The sequence below is a fragment of the Macaca nemestrina genome, chromosome 16, assembly GCF_043159975.1.
Source record: "Macaca nemestrina isolate mMacNem1 chromosome 16, mMacNem.hap1, whole genome shotgun sequence".
NCBI lineage: Eukaryota > Metazoa > Chordata > Mammalia > Primates > Cercopithecidae > Macaca > Macaca nemestrina.
In genome coordinates, this window is record NC_092140.1 from 91,501,881 (window position 1) to 91,520,517 (window position 18,637).

Below are 18,637 nucleotides of genomic sequence, written 5' to 3' on the forward strand. Positions count from 1 at the left end.
AGTGGTAGAATCAGGATTCAAACCCAGACAGTATAGTTTCAGAACCCTCACTCTTACACACTAGTCTGTAAGTACATTACTAATGGTATCCATCATGCTAGTGTGAGTGTATATGTGCATATAACAGACCAGCACACCTAATAATGAGAAAAATTACACATTTAATCTCTTGTCTCTGATTGCTTTCTCTACATATTGTGATTAATACTTCTTCTGCCATTGTTCTTTGCAAGAAATTGAACATCTAAACATTTATACTTCATTTCCTCAATTTCTAAAGCACTTCTTAAGAATGAAACATACTACAAAGGTTATTACAAAGCAATACACATATATATTCTAAAAGCTTATAATCAATTAATAAAAAGGTTAGGTTAGGGTAAGCTGAAATACTTAGTACTGATATATAATGTGTATTATTCAATATCATATCACAGATTAATAACTGGAATTTGAGACTTTAAAAAATATTTCTCATTTGTATATTTCAAAATTGAAACTTAGTATGCTTATTTTCACCAATTAATAATTAATCAATTCATAAATAATTTTATTTAACACACAATAAGCAAGTAATCTCTACAATAAAAGTGTGACAGTGGATATGCCACTTTCAGAGTAATATTTTAACGAAATAAAACATGTCATCACTTAAGCAACAAAAATGTATGAAAATATTAGTATATATAGGTCAAAAAGCATGTTTCTATAAAAAATTCAAGTACTGTAAAAACCCTAAGCTAATATGAAGTATTTTTGTCTTAGTCCATTTAATGTTTCTATAATATGAAGTATTTGTAAGCAATTAGCTGCAATGGCAACCTTTACAGAAGATTTCTTAAAGGTTTACATAAAATACTTTAAAAAAACTTTTTAAAATATTTGCAACATCTAAATTTTTTTTCAAGTTATACAAGTCTTTATCTTATCTCCCATGTATGTCACAAAAAGTAATCTATTAACTTTGTATTTAATTAGAAATGTTTAAAAATTCCTTGCATATTATATATGTAACACAACGAAGCAGCTCAGTTTAATTCTATTACAGAAGATATTTTCTGGAGAACAATATTAAAAACAATCAGAAATTATTTTTAAAAGAGAAAAAAATAGTAATTACTTATATATTGTATATGTAACACAACCAAGCAGCTCAGTTTAATTCTATTATAGAAGGTCTTCTTTTCTGGAGAACAAGATTGAAAGTAATCAGAAATGATTTTTTTTAAAGGAAAAATACTAACACCATGAAATTTTCTCATCAATTTGCTATACATATTTAATTTAGCCACTTCTAGTGACACTTATACTATATTATTAAATAAAAAGGACCCCATTGAACTTAACATACTACAATACATTCAGATATGAATGTTAGTAGTGTTTTGGTGGCTGCCGGTTCTTCCTTAGTATAATATTCAAAGTTTAATTTCTCTATTAAAAAGCAAGACAGAGGTATTTTTCTGACATTTATTCTCTTTTCTCATATCCTTCCAACATCAAGCTCTTTTGAAGGGAAATGCTAGAAATTGCAAAAAGTGAAAGTTTTGTGTTATTAATATTATTACTGAGAAAAAGATAAGAGAATTAAGGAGCTTTATATAATAGCAATGTCAAGATATGAACTTCTATGGTACTGTCACTGTTACATTTCAGTGCTGATGAATTATGTACCAGTAAATTACTATATGTGTAATTTTGGCTCATTCTCTAAACTGCACTCCATAGAGAAGCAGCCAGTTTACAAAAGAAAAAAAAAAGAGCTTAAGCTCAGATATAAGAATTGAAAGATCATGTGATGTCCTACAAAACGTGTACACATAAGTCTATATTAATACATTCCTATTAAGTAACTCTAAAATTTATAGAAATGCTACTATTAATATATCTTTATTAAAAAGGTATTTTAAGAAACAGATGTCTAAATCTCATTTTTCATCAAGTTAGCCATCAGTACCCCATACAGGGACTGCTAAACCATTCTAAAAAAAGATATATGCCACCCTGAAGGTAATTAGATATGATTTTTAATATATTTTCTCAGAAAATCAAATTTTTTGAAATATTTAAATTAAAAGCATTCTTTTTGCAATTTTGCATTCTTTTTTAACCCATTTTTCATTCCATTCTTTCTTGTTTAATGTATTGTTCCATAAATTTTAAAAATAATTAAATGCATAAGCCAAAATGTTAAAGAGTATTCTCTGGTATCTGAACTACTTTCCCGAATCAGGAATGATACTGTGGAGGGTAATATCAGCACTTGTGTAATTACGAAAATGCTTTTATGTCAGAAGATACTTAGGCTGAAAATTCATGGCTTACAAAAAATAAACATTTCAAACTTTAAACTTATTTTCTGGAATGATACTTGCTCTGGAATAATATTCAAAACACTTTTCTGAAATGCATCCAGCCACACAGGAGAATGAGTGTGCAAGGTAGTAAAGGGTTGGTGGTGAAAAAAATATAGATTTCAAAGTTACTGTTTGAAATAACCCAAACAAGCAAAACATTAGTATTTTTATCTTGAAATTCTTGGTGAATTTTATGTTCTAGCCCATAATATATTAGTTTATTTTAATACAAGTTTCTTCCAAAATGGACATGTCCAAAAGATACAACATGCTTATCTAAGACTTTTAGTACCTCCTGTCATAGTTGCATTTATGCCAGATTGAGGGGCACAGAACTAGGAGAATTTGGTAAAATGCTCATTATACAGAACTGTAATACCTATTGTGGTATTTTAATTATGTAAAAGCTTAATGAAATACTACATAAAAAGATACTGTTTATTTTTCTGATAGATTTCATAGCACTCCATGGTACTGAGATTTTCTAAAATTTAGAAAACATCAGTAATTATGTTTGTCTACTACAGTAATTCTGTTTTTCTTCCACTCTTCACGTTTCCCATTAATATAAAAAGTAAAATTTCCATACATTTCCATTTATTTTAAATCAAAGTAGTGTCAACAAATCTACATTACCTATGGAATATAAAGGGAAGTATGTGAAACTTTATAAACATTTAAGTTATACTTTCCTGTCAGACAACCCCATACCTGCTATCATGTCATCTACTGCACTCATTTTCAGCAATACTTGTTCAATTAGCCCAACTTCTGTGCTAGTCTGTAAATTCCGAACACTTTTTCGTAGAATGGCTGTAAACATGCTCCATATTTCTGCTTGACATGTTACATCACAGTGCTCCAAAAGCTCTGTCATGCATGTTATACTCTCAGCATCCTGGATAATAAAGTTCATCTCCAAGTCAAATTCTCCACCAACCAGCTGAAAGTAAACAGAAAGAAACAATGGTGTTAACATGGGAGGCTACTGATAACAGTAGAATGAAATAACAAGAATTCAAAACTACTACTCTAAAAAATTTCCTGGCTTCTGGTATAAAATTAATTTTGATCAAAAGTATAAGAGCTACAGGTAAGTGAAAGGTGTTGTAAGCATTGAAACTAGGGAACAGAAATCTAATTTCCACATAAATGGAAAAGACTGCTTTCAAATCTAGTAAAATAGAGCAAACTACAGCGTGTGATTCCTGGGTGGGATTCAGGAAAACTTCCTAAAAAGAGGGTTTGGCCTTTAAAAGTGATAATCAACAGAAAATATAGAATTTACTAATGATAAATTTTAAGACATGAAATTCATTTTCTTTTTTGGTATTACTAGTCTTACAGATAAGGAGATGTAACTGGGGCATAAACTCCATATATAGAAGATGAAGAAATATGAAACTGATACAACTTATAATAAATACTGAAATAATGGAATGAATGTTAAAAAATAAGTTGAACAGAAATATGCAAGGTCTTGTAAAACTTTTTTTTTTAAAGCACAAATGTGAATTGGGTAAAAGAAAGCTGATTTAACAGCAACACATTTGACTTCAGCATTATGGCAAGTGAGTCCAAAGTCATACTGCCCCTCCTATTTGGTATTTTAAGTACAGTAGCAGACAAATACACATAGAATAAAATGACATAATAATACTCTTTTACTCTCTGCTGATGGAATCCCATAGGAACTATTATATTCAGTTATAAGCATCATTCTTAAAAAAGAACACTGTCAAACTGGATATCCTTTTGGTCTAAAGAATAAGATTTAGGAATAAAATAATAATCATATACAACGCCTCACAAATTTGAAGTCATTGATTCCTTCGTTCATTCAATAAATAATTTATTAAAGTCTAGAAGTTACTGTTCTGGGAACTAGAATATATGAATGTCCAAGATAAAAACCATGCACTAAAAGTGGTAAATTCTAGGAACAAAGATGTATATATATGTATGCATACACTACTTTATTCCAAAAAACACTGAAGGTGGCTAAAAGTTATATAAAGCATGAAGGAAGACATAAAATATGAGTAGATGAGAAAAGAGGAAGCAAAGGAAAAACAAGATTAGGAACAGACAGGGAGTAGAATTAGGATCAAGAAGTAGAATTAATTTCCTGTCACTGAAAGGTATTCACAAATACTGACAGATGACCACAGAATATGAGGTAAACAGGATAAATAGTAATAATACCACCACCTAACCTTACATGGCATTTAGTACTGTTTTAAATGTTTTACATCTATTATGATACTATTATTATCTTCATTTTACAGATAAGGAATCATAGGCACAGAGTTATAAGTACGTTGAAGAATGTTACAAAATGGGTAAGAGACACAGGATCCAAACACAAGAAGTCTGTCTTCATGCAAGTTCATACAAACATTACAATCTCATTTATTTTTTAGGAGGGAGGTGAGGTAAAATGGCAGAACAGAAAACTCCACAGATTGTCCCCCTACCCCTACCACAAGCACACTAAGTTAACCAACAACTACACAGAAAAAAGCACCTTCATAAGAGCTAAAAATCAGGTGAGCACTCGCAGTACCTGGTTTTAACCTCATATTACTGAAAGAGACACTGAAAAGATAGAAAAACAGTTCTGAGTCTCTGACACCACCCCTCCCTGACCCCAGCAGCATGGCTTGGTGCCAGGAGCATCTCTGGGTGCTGGTGAAGGGAGAACAGAGCAATTGTGAGGCACTGAATCCAGTGCCATCTTGTTATAGCAAAAAGAAAATCTGACCAAACTAAGCTGATGTCCACCCACAAGAAGGCATCTCAACCAGCCCTAGCCAGAGGGGAATCACTGATACCAGAGGTCCAAACTTGAGTGCCCACAAACCTCAGTATCAAAGGCCAGAGTACTCTTGGTGTCTAAGTAAAAACTTGAAAGGCAGTCTAGGCCATAAGGACTGCACCTCATAGGTGAGTCCTAGTGCTGAACTAGGCCCAAACACAGTGGACTAAAGTAGCATGGTACACACTGAGATACCAGCTGGGGCAGCTAAGGGAATGCTGGCATCACCCCTCCCCCAACCCCAGATTGAACAGCTTGTGGATACAAAAGAAACCCCTTCCTCTCACTTGAGAAGAGGAGAGGGAAGAGTGGGGAGAAGTTTGTCTTGCATCTTGTTTACCAGTTCTGCCACAGAAGAATAGGGCACCTTGAGGTCATGAGGCCCTTGTTCTGAGCTCTAGCTCTGGGATGACATTTCTAGATATGCCCTAGGCCAGAAGGAAACCCACTGCCTTGAAGGAAAGGACCCAGTCCTGGTAGCATTCATCATCTGCTAACTGAAGAGACCTTGGGTCCTGAATAACCAGCAGTGATACCACGGTACTATGTTGAGGGCCTTGGTGAGTTTCTGAGACTTGTTGGCTTCAGGTGAGACTATGCACATTACCAGCTGTGGTGGCTATGGGGCAAAACTCCTTCCGCTTGATAAAAACAGAAGGAAGAGTAAAGGGCACTTTGTCTTGCATCTTAGGTACCAACACCACCACAGTAGGGTAGAGCACCAAGTGGGCTCTTCGGGTCCCCAATTCTAGGACTTGACTCTTGGACAGCATTTCTAGACCTGCCCTGGGCCAAAGGGGAGCTCACTGACCCGACGAGTGAGTCCAAGCCAGACAGCATTCACCACAAGCTGATATAAGAGCCCTTGGTCCTTAAGGGAATGTCGGTGGTACTTTGGCAGTACTCCTCATGGCCAGGAATGGCGGTGGCTACGGGGTGAGGTTTCTCAGCCTTTGGAAAGGGGAAAGTGGAAAAGCGGAAAAGGGGAAGGACTGTGTCTTGTGGTTTGAGTGCCAGCTCAGCCGCAATACAACAGAATGCCAGGTAGATTTCTAAGGTTTTTGACTCTAGTCCCTGACTCCTATATGGTATCTCTGGACCCGCTGGTGGCCAGGGGGACTTTGTCACCCTGAAGAGAAGGACACAGGCCCAGCTGGCTTTGCTACTTGCTAACTGTAGAGCCCTAGGGCCTTGAGTGAACACAGCTATAGCTGAGGAGTGATTAAGGCAGGCCTTGGGCAAGACCCAGCACTGTGCTTGCTTCAGGTGTGACCCAGCACCTCATGGTGGTGGTGGTGGTCATAGGAGTGCTTGTGTCACACCACCCCCAGCTTTAGGTGTCTCAGAACAGAAAGAGAAAGAGACTCTGTGTGCTTGGGAGAAAGTAAGGGAAGAGAACATGAGACTCTGCCTGGTAATCTAGAGAATTACCCCAGATCTTGCCCAAGGCCATCAAGGTGGTACCTCTACAAGTCTGCAAGAACTGCAGTGTCACTGGAAAGCCTTCCCAAGAAGGATGGCTACAAATAAGCTCAGGCAATGAAGAGTACAATAAATACCTAACTCTTCAATGCCCAGGCACCGAGGAACATCGACTAGCATGAACACCATCCAGAAAAACATTACCTCACCAAATGAACTAAATAAGGCACCAAGAATCAATCCTGGAAAAACAAAGATATGTGACCTTTCACACAGAGAATTCAAAACAGCTGTGTTGAGGAAACTCAAAGAAATTCAAGATAACACAGAGAAGGGATTCAGAATTCTATCAGATAAATTTAACAAAGATATTTAAATAATTTTTAAAAATCAAGCACAAATTCTGCAACTCAAAAATGCAATTGGCATACTTAAGAATGCATCAAGTCCTTTAAGAGCTGACTGGATCAAGCAGAGGAAAGAATTAATGAGCTAGAAGAAAGGCTATTTTAAAACACACAGAGGAGAAAAAAGAGTAAAAATCAATGACACGTGCCTACACAATCTAGAGAATAGCCTCAAAAGGGCAAATCTAAGAGGTATTGGCCTTAAAAAGGAGGCAGAGAAACAGATAGGGATAGAAAGTTTATTTTGAGTAAACCTTCAAATAACATAGAACAACCCAAACCTAGAGAAAATATCCAAGTACAAGAAGGTTATAGAATACCAAGCAGATTTAACCCAAAGACTACCTCAAGACATTTCATAATCAAACGCCCAAAGGTCAAGAATAAAGTAAGAATCCTAAAAGCTGCAAGAGAAAAGAAACAAGAACATACAAAGGAGCTCCAATACATCAGGCAGCAGACTTTTCAGTGAAAACCTTATATGCCAGAAGACAGTGACATGGCATATTTAAATTGCTGAGGGAAAAAACCTTTTACCCTAGAATAGTATATCCAGTGAAAACATCCTTTGACTATGAAGAGGAAATAAAGACTTTCCCAAACAAATAAAAGCTAAGGTATTTCATCAACACCCGACCTGTCCTACAAGAAATGCTAAAGGGGGGTACTTCAATCAGAAAGAAAAGGGCATTAATGAGCAATAAATGATCACCTGAAAATACAAAACTTACTGGTAATATAAATACACAGAAAAACACAGAATATTATAACATTGTTACTGTGGTTTGCAAACTACTCTTATCCTAACTAGAAAGACTAAACGATGAACCAAACAAAAATAATAACTAAAACAACTTTTCAAGACATAGGCAGTATAATAAGACATAAACAGAAACAACAAAGGCAAGTTTTTACTAGTTTCCTTTTTGCTTGTTTGTTTGCTTATGCAAATAGTGTTATCAGGTTAAAATAATGAGTGATAAGATAGTATTTGCAAGGCTCATGGTAACCTCAAACCAAAAATATACAATGGACACACAAAAAATAAAAATCAAGAAACTAAACCACCAGAGAAAATCATCTTCACTAGAGGAAGACAGAAATGCAAGAAAGAAGACCACAAAACAACCAGAAAACCAAAAACAAAATGGCAAAAGGATGTCCTTACTTAATAGTTAACATTGAATGTAAATAGACTAAACTCTCCAATCAAAAGACACAGATTAACTAAATGGATGAAAAAAGAAGACCTATGGTCTGTTGCCTAAAAGAAACACACTTCACCTATAAAGACACACAAAGACTGAAAATAAACAGATGGAAAAAGATATTCCATGCCAAAGAAAACCAAAAAAAAAGCAGAAGTCACTGTACTTATATCAGACAAAAGAGATTTCAAGACAAAAACTACAAAAAGAAATAAAGAAGGTCACTATATAAAGATAAGGGTGTCAATAAGCAAGAGGATATAACAATTTCAATATATACGTATCCAACACTGGAGCACCCAGATATATAAAGGTAATATTATTACAGCTAAAGACAGATATAGGCTCCAATATCATAATATCTGGAGACTTCAAAACCTCACTTTCAGCATTGGACACATCTTCCAGAAAGAAAATAAACAAAGAAGCATCAGAATTAATCTGCACTACAGACCAAATTGAGCTAATAGATATTTACAAAACATTTCATGCAGCAGTTTCAGAATACACATTCTTTTCCTCAGCACATAGATCAACTGAAAAGACACACATATGTTAGGTCACAAAACAAATCTTGAGACATTCCAAAAAAATGAAATAATATAAAGCATCTTCTCTGACAACAACGGAATAAAACTAGAAATACCAAGAGAAATTTTGGAAACTATACAAATACATGGAAATTAAACGATATGCTCCTGAATGACAAGTGGGTCAATGAAGAAATTAAGAAGGAAATTGAAAATTTTCTTGAAACATAATAATAGAAATACAACATACCAAAACCTATGGGATACAGTAAAAGCAGTACTAAGAGGGATGTGTAAAGTGCCAATATCAAAAAATAGGCAAAATATCAAATAGACAATCAAATGCTGCATCTTAAAGAACTAAATGATCAAGAGCACACCGAATCCAAAATTAGTAGAAGAAAAGAAATAAGATCAGAGCACAAATAAATAAAATTGAAATAAAGAAAACAATACAAAAGATCAATGAAACAAAAAGTTTACTTTTTGGAAAGCTAAACAAAATTGACAAATCTTTAGCCAGACTAAGAGAGAGGATCCAAATAAATAAAATCAGAAATAAAAAAAGAGACATTATAACTGATACTACAAAAATTCAAAGGATCATTAGCGGCTACTGTGAGCAACAAATTAATTGGAAAACCTAGAAGAAATGGATGAATTGCTACACACATACAACTACCAAGATTGAACCAGGAAGAAACCCAAAACCCGAACAGACTAATAACAAGTTACAAGACTGAAGCTGTAATAAAAGTCTCCCAGTAAAGAAAAGTCCAGGAAATGATAGCTTCACTGCTGAATTCTAACCAAATATTTAAAGAACTAACATTAATCCTACTCAAACTATTCTGAAAAATAGAGAAGGGCATACTTTCAAATAGAGGAGGAAAGAATACTTCCAAACTCATTCTACAAGGCCAGTATTACCCTGATACCAAAAGCAGTCACAGACACATCAAAAAAAGAAAGGAAGAAAGGAAGAAAGAAAACAAAACAAAACAAAACAAAACAAAACAAAACTACAGTCCAATACCTCTGATGAATATTGATGCAAAAATCCTCAACAAAAACCTGGCAAACCAAATTCAGCAATACATTAGAAAGATAATTCATCATGATCAAGTGGGATTTATCCCTGGGATGCAAGGATGGTTCAACATATACAAATCAATCAATCTGATACACTGATTTGTATATCTGATTGATATATCTGATTGTATATCAATCAGATATACGGATCAATCAATCTGATTCATTCAACAGAATGAAGAAAAACCACAAGACCATTTCAATTGATGCTAAAGAAGTATTTGATAAGATTCAACATCCCTTCATGATAAAAACTCTCAAAAAACTAAGGACAGAGGGAACATACCCCAACATAACAAAAAGCATATACTACAAACCCACAGCTAGTATCATACTGAATGGGGAAAAACTGAAAGCCTTTTCTCTAAGATCTGAAACACAATAAGGATACCCACTGTTACCACTTTTATTCAACATAGTCCTGGAAGTCCCAGTTAGCATAATTATACAAGAGAAAGCTAGAAAAGGTATCCAAATGGGAAAGGAAGAAGTCAAATTATCCTTGTTTGCAGATGATATAATCTTATACCTGAAAAAACCTAAAGATTTCACAAGAAAACTATTAGAATGATAAACAAATTCAGTAAAGTTACAGGATACAAAATCAACATACAAAAATCAGTAGCACTCCTATATGCCAACAGTGAACAGTGTGAAAAAGAAATTTAAAAAGTAATCCCATTTACAACAGCCACACATAAAATTAAATACCTAGGAGTTAATGTACCCCAAGAAGTGAAAGATATCTATAATGAAAACTATAAAACATTGATGAAATAAATTGAAGAGGACACCCAAAAATAGAAAAATATTCCATGTTCATGAATTGAAAGAATCGATATTGTTAAAATATCCACACTATCCAAAGCAATCTATAGATTCAATGCAATCCCTATCAAAATACCAATGACATCCTTCAGAGAAATAGATAAAACAATGCTCAAATTTATATGGAATCACAAAAGACCTAGAATAGCCAAAGCTACCCTAAGCAAAAAGAACAAAACTGGAGAAATCACATTACCTGACTTCAAATTATATTACAGAGCTATAGTAACCAAAACAGCATGGTACTGGCATAAAAACAGACACAGAGACCAATGTAACAGAATAGAGAACCCAGAAACAAATCTGCATGCCTACAGTGAACTCATTTTTCACAAAGGTGCCTAGAACATACACTAGGGAAAAGACAATCTCTTCAATAAATGATGCTGAGAAAACTGGGTATCTGTATGCAGAAGAATGAAACTAAACCCCTATCTCTCATGATATACAAAAATCAAATCAAACTGGATTAAAGACTTAAATCTCAGACCTTAAACCATGAAACTACTATAAAAACACATTGAGGAAAATTTCCAGGACACTGGTCTGAGCAAAAATTTCTCCAGCAATACCCCACAACCACAGGTAACCAAAGCAAACATGAACAAATGGAATCACATCAATTTTAAAAAACTTCTGTGCAGCAAAGGAAACAATCAAAAAAGTGAAGAGACAACTGAGAGAATGGGAGAAAATATTTACAAACTACCCATCTGACAACAAATTAATAACCAGAATACATATGGAGCTCAAGCAGCTCTATAGGAAAATAGTAATCCGAACAAAACATGAGCAAAAGATTTAAATAGCAATTTCTCAAAAGAAGATATACAAATGGCAAATGGGCATATGAAAGATGCTCAATATCACTGATCATCAGGGAAATTCAAATCAAAACTACAATGAGATATCATCTCACCCCAGTTTAAAATGTCTTATATTCAAAAGACAGGCATAATAAACACTGGCAAAAAATGTGAAGAAAGGGGAACACTTGTACACTATGAGTGGGAATGTAAATTAGTACAACCACTGTGGATAACAGTTTGGACATTCCTCAAAAAACTAAAAATTGAGCTACCATAGGATCCAGCAATCCTACTGCTGAGCACACACCCAAAAGAAAGGAAATCAGAATATCGAAGAGATATCTGCACTCCTATGTTTGTTGCAGCACTGTTTACAATGGCTAAGATTTGGAAGCAATCTAAGTGTCTAACAACAAATGAACGGATGAAGAAAATGTAGTACACATACACAATGGAGGACTATTCAGCCATAAAAAAGAATGAGATCCCATCATTTGCAACAACAAGGATGGAGTTGGAGATTATTTTGTTAAATGAAATAAGCCAGGTACAGAAAGACAAACATGGCATGCTCTCACTTATTTGTCAGATCTAAAACTCAACTCAAGGACACAGAGAGTAGAAGGATGGATATCAGAGGTGGGAAAGGGTAGTGGGTAAGTGGGGCTGGTTAATGGGTACCAAAAATATAGTTAGAAAGAATCAATAACATCTACTATTTTATAGCACAACAGGTGACTATAGTCAATAATAACTGTACATTTCAAAATAACATAAAGAGTATAATTGGATTGTTAGCAACTCAATGGATAAAAGCGTGAGTGGATGGATACCCCATTCTTCATGACATGTTTATTTCACATTGCATGTATCAAAACATCTCATGTACCCCGTAAATACAGATAAACCTACCAGAATTTTTTTAATTTATTAAAAAAAAGAATATCTTTAAAGTCGTCTAAGATTAACAATTTTTGGAAACATTTGTCTCAAATTTTGAAATATTACATTATGCATATGTTTTTCAGTATAACAGAGACAAAAGGTATAAGCAACTAGCCCCTCTGAAATTCTGCCCTTTGACTGACCTAGATATTCTCTCTAGTTAAAGGCTAGTTTCACTTTTCATACAAAACAACTTCAACTCCTTCTACTATTTCAGGTTTACTAATGAAAATAGCTACAATAGTGATTAAGAGATTGGCTCTGAATTCAAACTTTCTGGATTCAGATTCTAACTCTACCACTCACTAGCTGTGTGTCTTTAATGATGGCATTTCTTTCCTTTTTCTTTTTTAAGAGATAAGATCTCACTATGTTAAACAGGCTGGTCTCAAACTCCTTGCCTCAAGTGATCATCTCATCTCTGTCTCCCAAAGTGCTGGGATTACAAGTGTGAGTCACAACACTCGGCCTATAAAACCATTTCTCTAAGCCGCAGCTACTTCATCTACAAAAGGCGAATATAAGTTCCTGTCTAAAAGACACCAAAAGCAATAGCAACAAAAGCAAAAGTTGACAGGTGAGATCTAATTAAACTTAAGAACTTCTGCGTAGCAAAAGAAACTATCAATGGAGTAAAGAGACAACCTAAAGAATATGAGAAAATATTTTCAAACTATGCATCTGACAAAGGTCTAATATCCAGAATCTATAAGGAACTTAAATTTACAAGAGAAAAACAACCCCAATAAAAAGTGGGCAAAGGACATGAACAGACACTTTTCAAAAGAAGACATAAGTGTGGCCAACAAGCTTATGAATAAAAAGCTCAATAAAACTGATCATTAGAGAAATGCAAGTCAAAACCACAATGAGACACCATCTCATACCAGTCGGAATGGTTATTATTAAAAAGTCAAAAATAACAGGTGCTGGTGAAGTTGCAAAGAAAAGGGAACACTTACATGCTGTTGGTGGGAGTGTAAATTAGTTCTACCATTGTGGAAAGCAGTATGGCAATTCCTCAAACAGCTAAACGCAAAACTACTTTTCCACCCAGCAACCCCATTACTGGGTATATATCCAGAGGAATACAAATTATTTTACTATGTAAACACATGCATGTAAATATTCACTGCAGCACTATTCACAATAGTAATGGCATGGAATCAACCTAAATGCTCATCAGTGACAGACTGGATAAAGAAAATGTGATACATATACAAGATGGAATACTGTGCAGCCATAAAAAGGAATGATACCATGTCTCTTGTGGGGATATGGATGGAGCTGGAGGCTAATTATCCTTAGCAAACTAATGCAGGAACAGAAAACCAAATACCGCACGTTCTCACTTGTAAGTGGGAGCTAAATAATGAGAACTTACTAACATAAAGAAGGAAACAACAGACACTGGGGTCTATTTGAAGGTGGATGGAGGGAGAGAAGCAAAAAAGGTAACTATTGGGTACTGGGCTTAATACATCCCTGAGTGATGAAATAATCTGTACAGCAAACCCCCATGACATGAGTTTACCTATGTAATAAACTTTCACATGTACCTACAAACCTAAAAAAAAAGTTCCTGTCTAATAGAATTGTTGGGAGCATTAAATGAGATAATTAAGTACTTAGGCACAATGGGAGACATACAGTTAGCATTTAGTTAAGGTTAGCACTTATCAGTTCTCTAACCACCCCAGCTTCCAGCTATTTAAAAAAAAAAAAAAAAAAAAAAAAAAAGGTAGTCACCGATCAAACACCTCTGAAGTATCATGAAACTCAGCAAGCTTGTCTTATGTTTCCAGAAAAATCAAATGTATTGTGGATCATACACTCTATTAGATAATACTCGGACATTTACTGAAACCAACTCAAACATCACTTTTTTACCATACCATTGCCTTACTATAAAACTCCTTTTTGTTCTTTATTATGAGCCCAACTGACTTCAGTCTGTCACTACTGTGAATCTTTAACACTAGTGATTGGTAACTCAGAAAAGGTTCTCGAGAAATAAACCATATAAAAACAAAAGGTTGGAAAATCAATAATATAGACACTTACTGATTGAACCAATAGAAGCAGATAATGAGGTTTATGCCTATGGGCCTCTGTATAAATTTGTAGAATAAAGGGTATACACTTGAATTGTAGAGTATTGAAGAATTTTTTTAGATGAATCTCCTAAACCAGTTGTAACTGCTTTAGCAGAGTCTGGTATAACCAAATAATTACATATGTAAATAGCAGAGATGGGTTCATTGCAGGGGTAACTGGGGGAGCCTGCTTTGAAAGGAATTAACAATTAATATATGTAATTCTAACAATCAGGCTCTGTTACATGAAGCCTGAGTATACATCTTTAACAGCCAAAAACACAATGCCCCTTTCTATGTATCATTTAGCTCTCTGATTTCATTGCTGGAAGCAGTAAAAATATTTACTACAGATGTTGTAATGGGCCTATGCTTTCTACAGTGAGGTGTTTTTATAACCTTTATTGTTAACTTTTAATACATTCATGTTAAAGAGGCTAACTGCCGAATGAAAATATCATCCCAAGATTACGAAAATATTTATTTGCTTGTAATGAGTTGTTTATTAGCAACTAAAGCATATAATAAGTAAAAACAGTTGATCTCCATTGTTTAAGCAATTCTCTAACGATCCTATGAAGAACTACAGTGAGGCTTCATTGTTCTCATAGAAAGAAACTGAAGATAAGTGAGGTTAAGCAACAAGACTAAGGTCACACATAAGTAAACGGCAGATCCAGGATACTAATATAGACTACAAAATGCACTTAATCACTTGCTATGAAGTCAGAAGTGTAGATTTAAGAAAGAAAGAGAGAGGTGATATTTATAAAAGCTCTATGAAGAGTAAAATGAGGAAACAATGATTTTTTTGTGGGTAAGAAATGAAACATCTACACATCATAGTCTATAATTTAAAAGAATTTGTTAAAGTTATTTCAGCAAGAAAGCAGAAGATTTTGAAGGTTCTAGTATAAGAAAATCAAATAAAAATACTTTAAAAACACATAAGAAAACATCTTAAAAAGCAAAGGAAGTGATGTAGCAAAGCTGAAAAAGCTAAATAAAAAACAAAGCTAAATATCAAAAATCTGTTCTTTGAGTTACTTAGCATGTGTAGCAAGATACAAAGCAGGAAATACAGATGAAAAACAAGTTTACACTGTTTAGAAAACAGTTTGGAATAGTGCTGGTTCACAGACACAATTATATTTGTACTTTCACAATACATCATGTGCATTATGCATTACTTAATATTGTATTTGTGTTTTACACATTTTATGTACTTTCAATGATTTGAGAATTTGAAAGTCTTTCAACATCATTTCAAGGTATCCTATACTCCATCATTTACTAGTACATTGCTTACAAAATGTCACTTGTGTCATATCTATTCTTTAAAAATATTTGTAATTCTTTTATCAAAGAATGGGTAAACGCCTAAAATTTGTTTCTATTTTATTATGAATTGTGTATTGTTAAGATTAAGATTATATTGCAATTAAACAATTAAAAAATAAAATAAAAAATAAAAATCTGTTCTTTGAAAAGATGTGTCAAATCACTGTGACCATAGTATAAAAGAAGGATAAACTAGTTGAGACATCCTATAAATCTGAATGCATCTTTGTGATACTCTATTTGCACGGTAAATGGTGTTCTTTTCCTCCAGGCCTTCTAAAAATTCTGAAAGGTACTACCGCTGTTAGAGAAGTGGTCCACAATGATGCTTGCTACTCAAGAATCAGTCTTAAGTGAATTTGTGTAAAATAAAGATCATAGCTGAGCTTTTCAAACTGCAGTAACTTTTATTTACATAAAGTAAATAAACTTTACTGAGTAAAAATTTTGAAATACAAAATGCTGACTTGGAAACGTTGTCTTCTAAGAACGCTAAGGTTTATAAATACTAGCAAATTAAGTACCTTTTGTGTATGTTTTAGGTATAGAATGAGTCTTTAAATAATTTGAAATCTTAGATTTCATATGCAATCATTCGATGTTCATTATTTAAATCAAAGTGAACAATTGTTAAACTGCTGGATTTATTTGCAATTTGTTATTCTGGATAAACTCTAAAATGGTAACACTTTTCAGAAAGCCCAAATTAACTCCCAGCCTCAGCTTTTTCTAATTCCCAGCTACTGCCATAAGGAAAGTATCTACAATACCATCCCTCACTTCACAGAAAATCCTTTATATGTGTTACTCCCTATGCATGACACAGGGTTCCCTCTCAAACCCTGGATTTGTTAACTTCCATTAAATCTACGAATATCAATTTAGATACCACTTAATCCAGAAACTCTTTCCAGTACCCACAAAGATGGCTTTTCTTGAACTCCCATTACAGCCATCCACACCACAGCAGTGGTGTTATAGACTAAATGCTTATATATCACTATATAAACACATATATATGTGCTATATATCATATATAACACATAATGTTATAGACTAAATGTTTGTGCCCTCAACAGTCAAGTAGACAAGAAAAGTTTCTAAGAAAATTGTTCTCTCACCATTGCTGTAACTGAACAAAGGAATATGAATAAGCAGAAACACAAAGAAAGGAGTCCCATACTACACAGTCTTAATTACTAAAAATTTATAACTTTTAATAATATAGTCCATACAACAGAATATTATTCAGCCATAAAAAGGAATGAAGTTCTGATACATGCTACAACATGGATTAATCTTGAAACCTCTTGCTAAGTGAAATAAACCAGACACAAAAAGGCAAATATATGACCCCAATTACATGAAATATCTAAAATAAAGTGGGAGGAATCACTCTCTAACTTTAAGACATGCTATATAGCTATAATAATTCAAGACTGTGTAGCACTGGTGAGTTGACAGACACATAGATCACGAAGCATAAATGAGAACCCAGAAATAGCCCTAAATGATTATCAACAAGTTATTCTGAAGAAAGATACAAAAGCAATGCAATGGAGGATGAACAACCTTTTTAGCAAATAATGTCATAGCAACTGGTTATCAACAGGCCAAAAAACATGAAACTCCACCTATAAGATATTGCACATCTTTTATAAAAATTAACTCATAATTAATCATAGTTTAAATGTAAAATATAAAACTTGTAGAGGATAACATAGCAGAAAATATTCAGGATCTAGAGCCTGGCTACAAGTTTTTAGATATGACACCAAAAGCAGGATTTATTCAAGATAACACTAATAAATTGGGCTTCACAAAAATAAAAACTTTCACTCTGAGAAAGATCATGCTAAAGAGTTGAAAAGATAAGCTACAGACTGGAAGAAAGTATTTGTAAACCACATATCTAATAAAGGACTCATCTAGAATGTATAAAGTACCCTCAAAAATTGATAGTAAAGAAGCTGGCCATTCAATCAGAAAATGGGCAGAAGACATGAAGAAGCATTTGATCAAAGAGGATCTATGGATTGGCACGAAGAGTTATCCCTGCATATATTATCAGAACAGTTAAAACAGAAAACAGTAGTAACAGCAAGTGCTGGTGTGGATGCAAAAAAAAAAAAGTGGATCTGTCATAAATTGCTTGTAAGGACATAAAATGGTAGTCACTCTGAAAATAGTTTGGCAGTATACTACAAAACTAAACATACAGTTAGCATATTATCAAGTAATTTCACTACTGGGAATTTATCCCAGGGAAATGGAAACATAGCTACAACAAAACCTGTACATAATTGTTAAGAGCAGCTTTATTTGTAATAGTCATAAAGTAGAAACAACTAAATGCCCTCCCAACAAATACATGGCTAAATGAACTGTGGCAAGTCCATACCATGAAATGCTGCTCAGCAATAAAAAGGAACAAACTGTCAATACACACAACAACCTGGATAAATATCACAGATATTATGTTGAGTGAACAAAATCAGTCTCCTAAGATCACATAAAATATGATTCTATTTATGTAACATTCTCTAAATGACAACATAATAAAGACAGAAAAGAGAGTAGTAGTTACCAAGAGTTAGGGTTCATGAGGGTAAGAGGATGGGTGTGACTATACTTGTAGTAATAGAATACTTCTCTATCTTGGCATTTTAGGTAGGTAACTGTCAAAATCTCAGCTAACCACCAAAGTAGCAGATATACTGAGTTTAATAAAATATATTATTAATGTTAATTGTATCTGTTTCTTTTGCTTTTTAAATGTGGCTA

At 33.9% G+C, this 18,637-nt stretch overlaps 1 protein-coding gene across 4 annotated transcripts in view; it reads right to left on the reverse strand.

Moving 5' to 3' along the window:
* The window catches only part of LOC105486020 (neurobeachin), a 747,447-nt gene that overhangs the window by 644,044 nt on the left and 84,766 nt on the right, over window positions 1-18,637 (reverse strand). For all 4 annotated transcript variants that reach the window (XM_011748656.3, XM_071081645.1, XM_071081644.1 and 1 more), the window contains exon 2: window positions 3,069-3,300. In XM_011748656.3, the coding sequence (XP_011746958.1) occupies window positions 3,069-3,300 (232 nt within the window). The remainder of the gene's footprint in view (window positions 1-3,068; window positions 3,301-18,637) is intronic.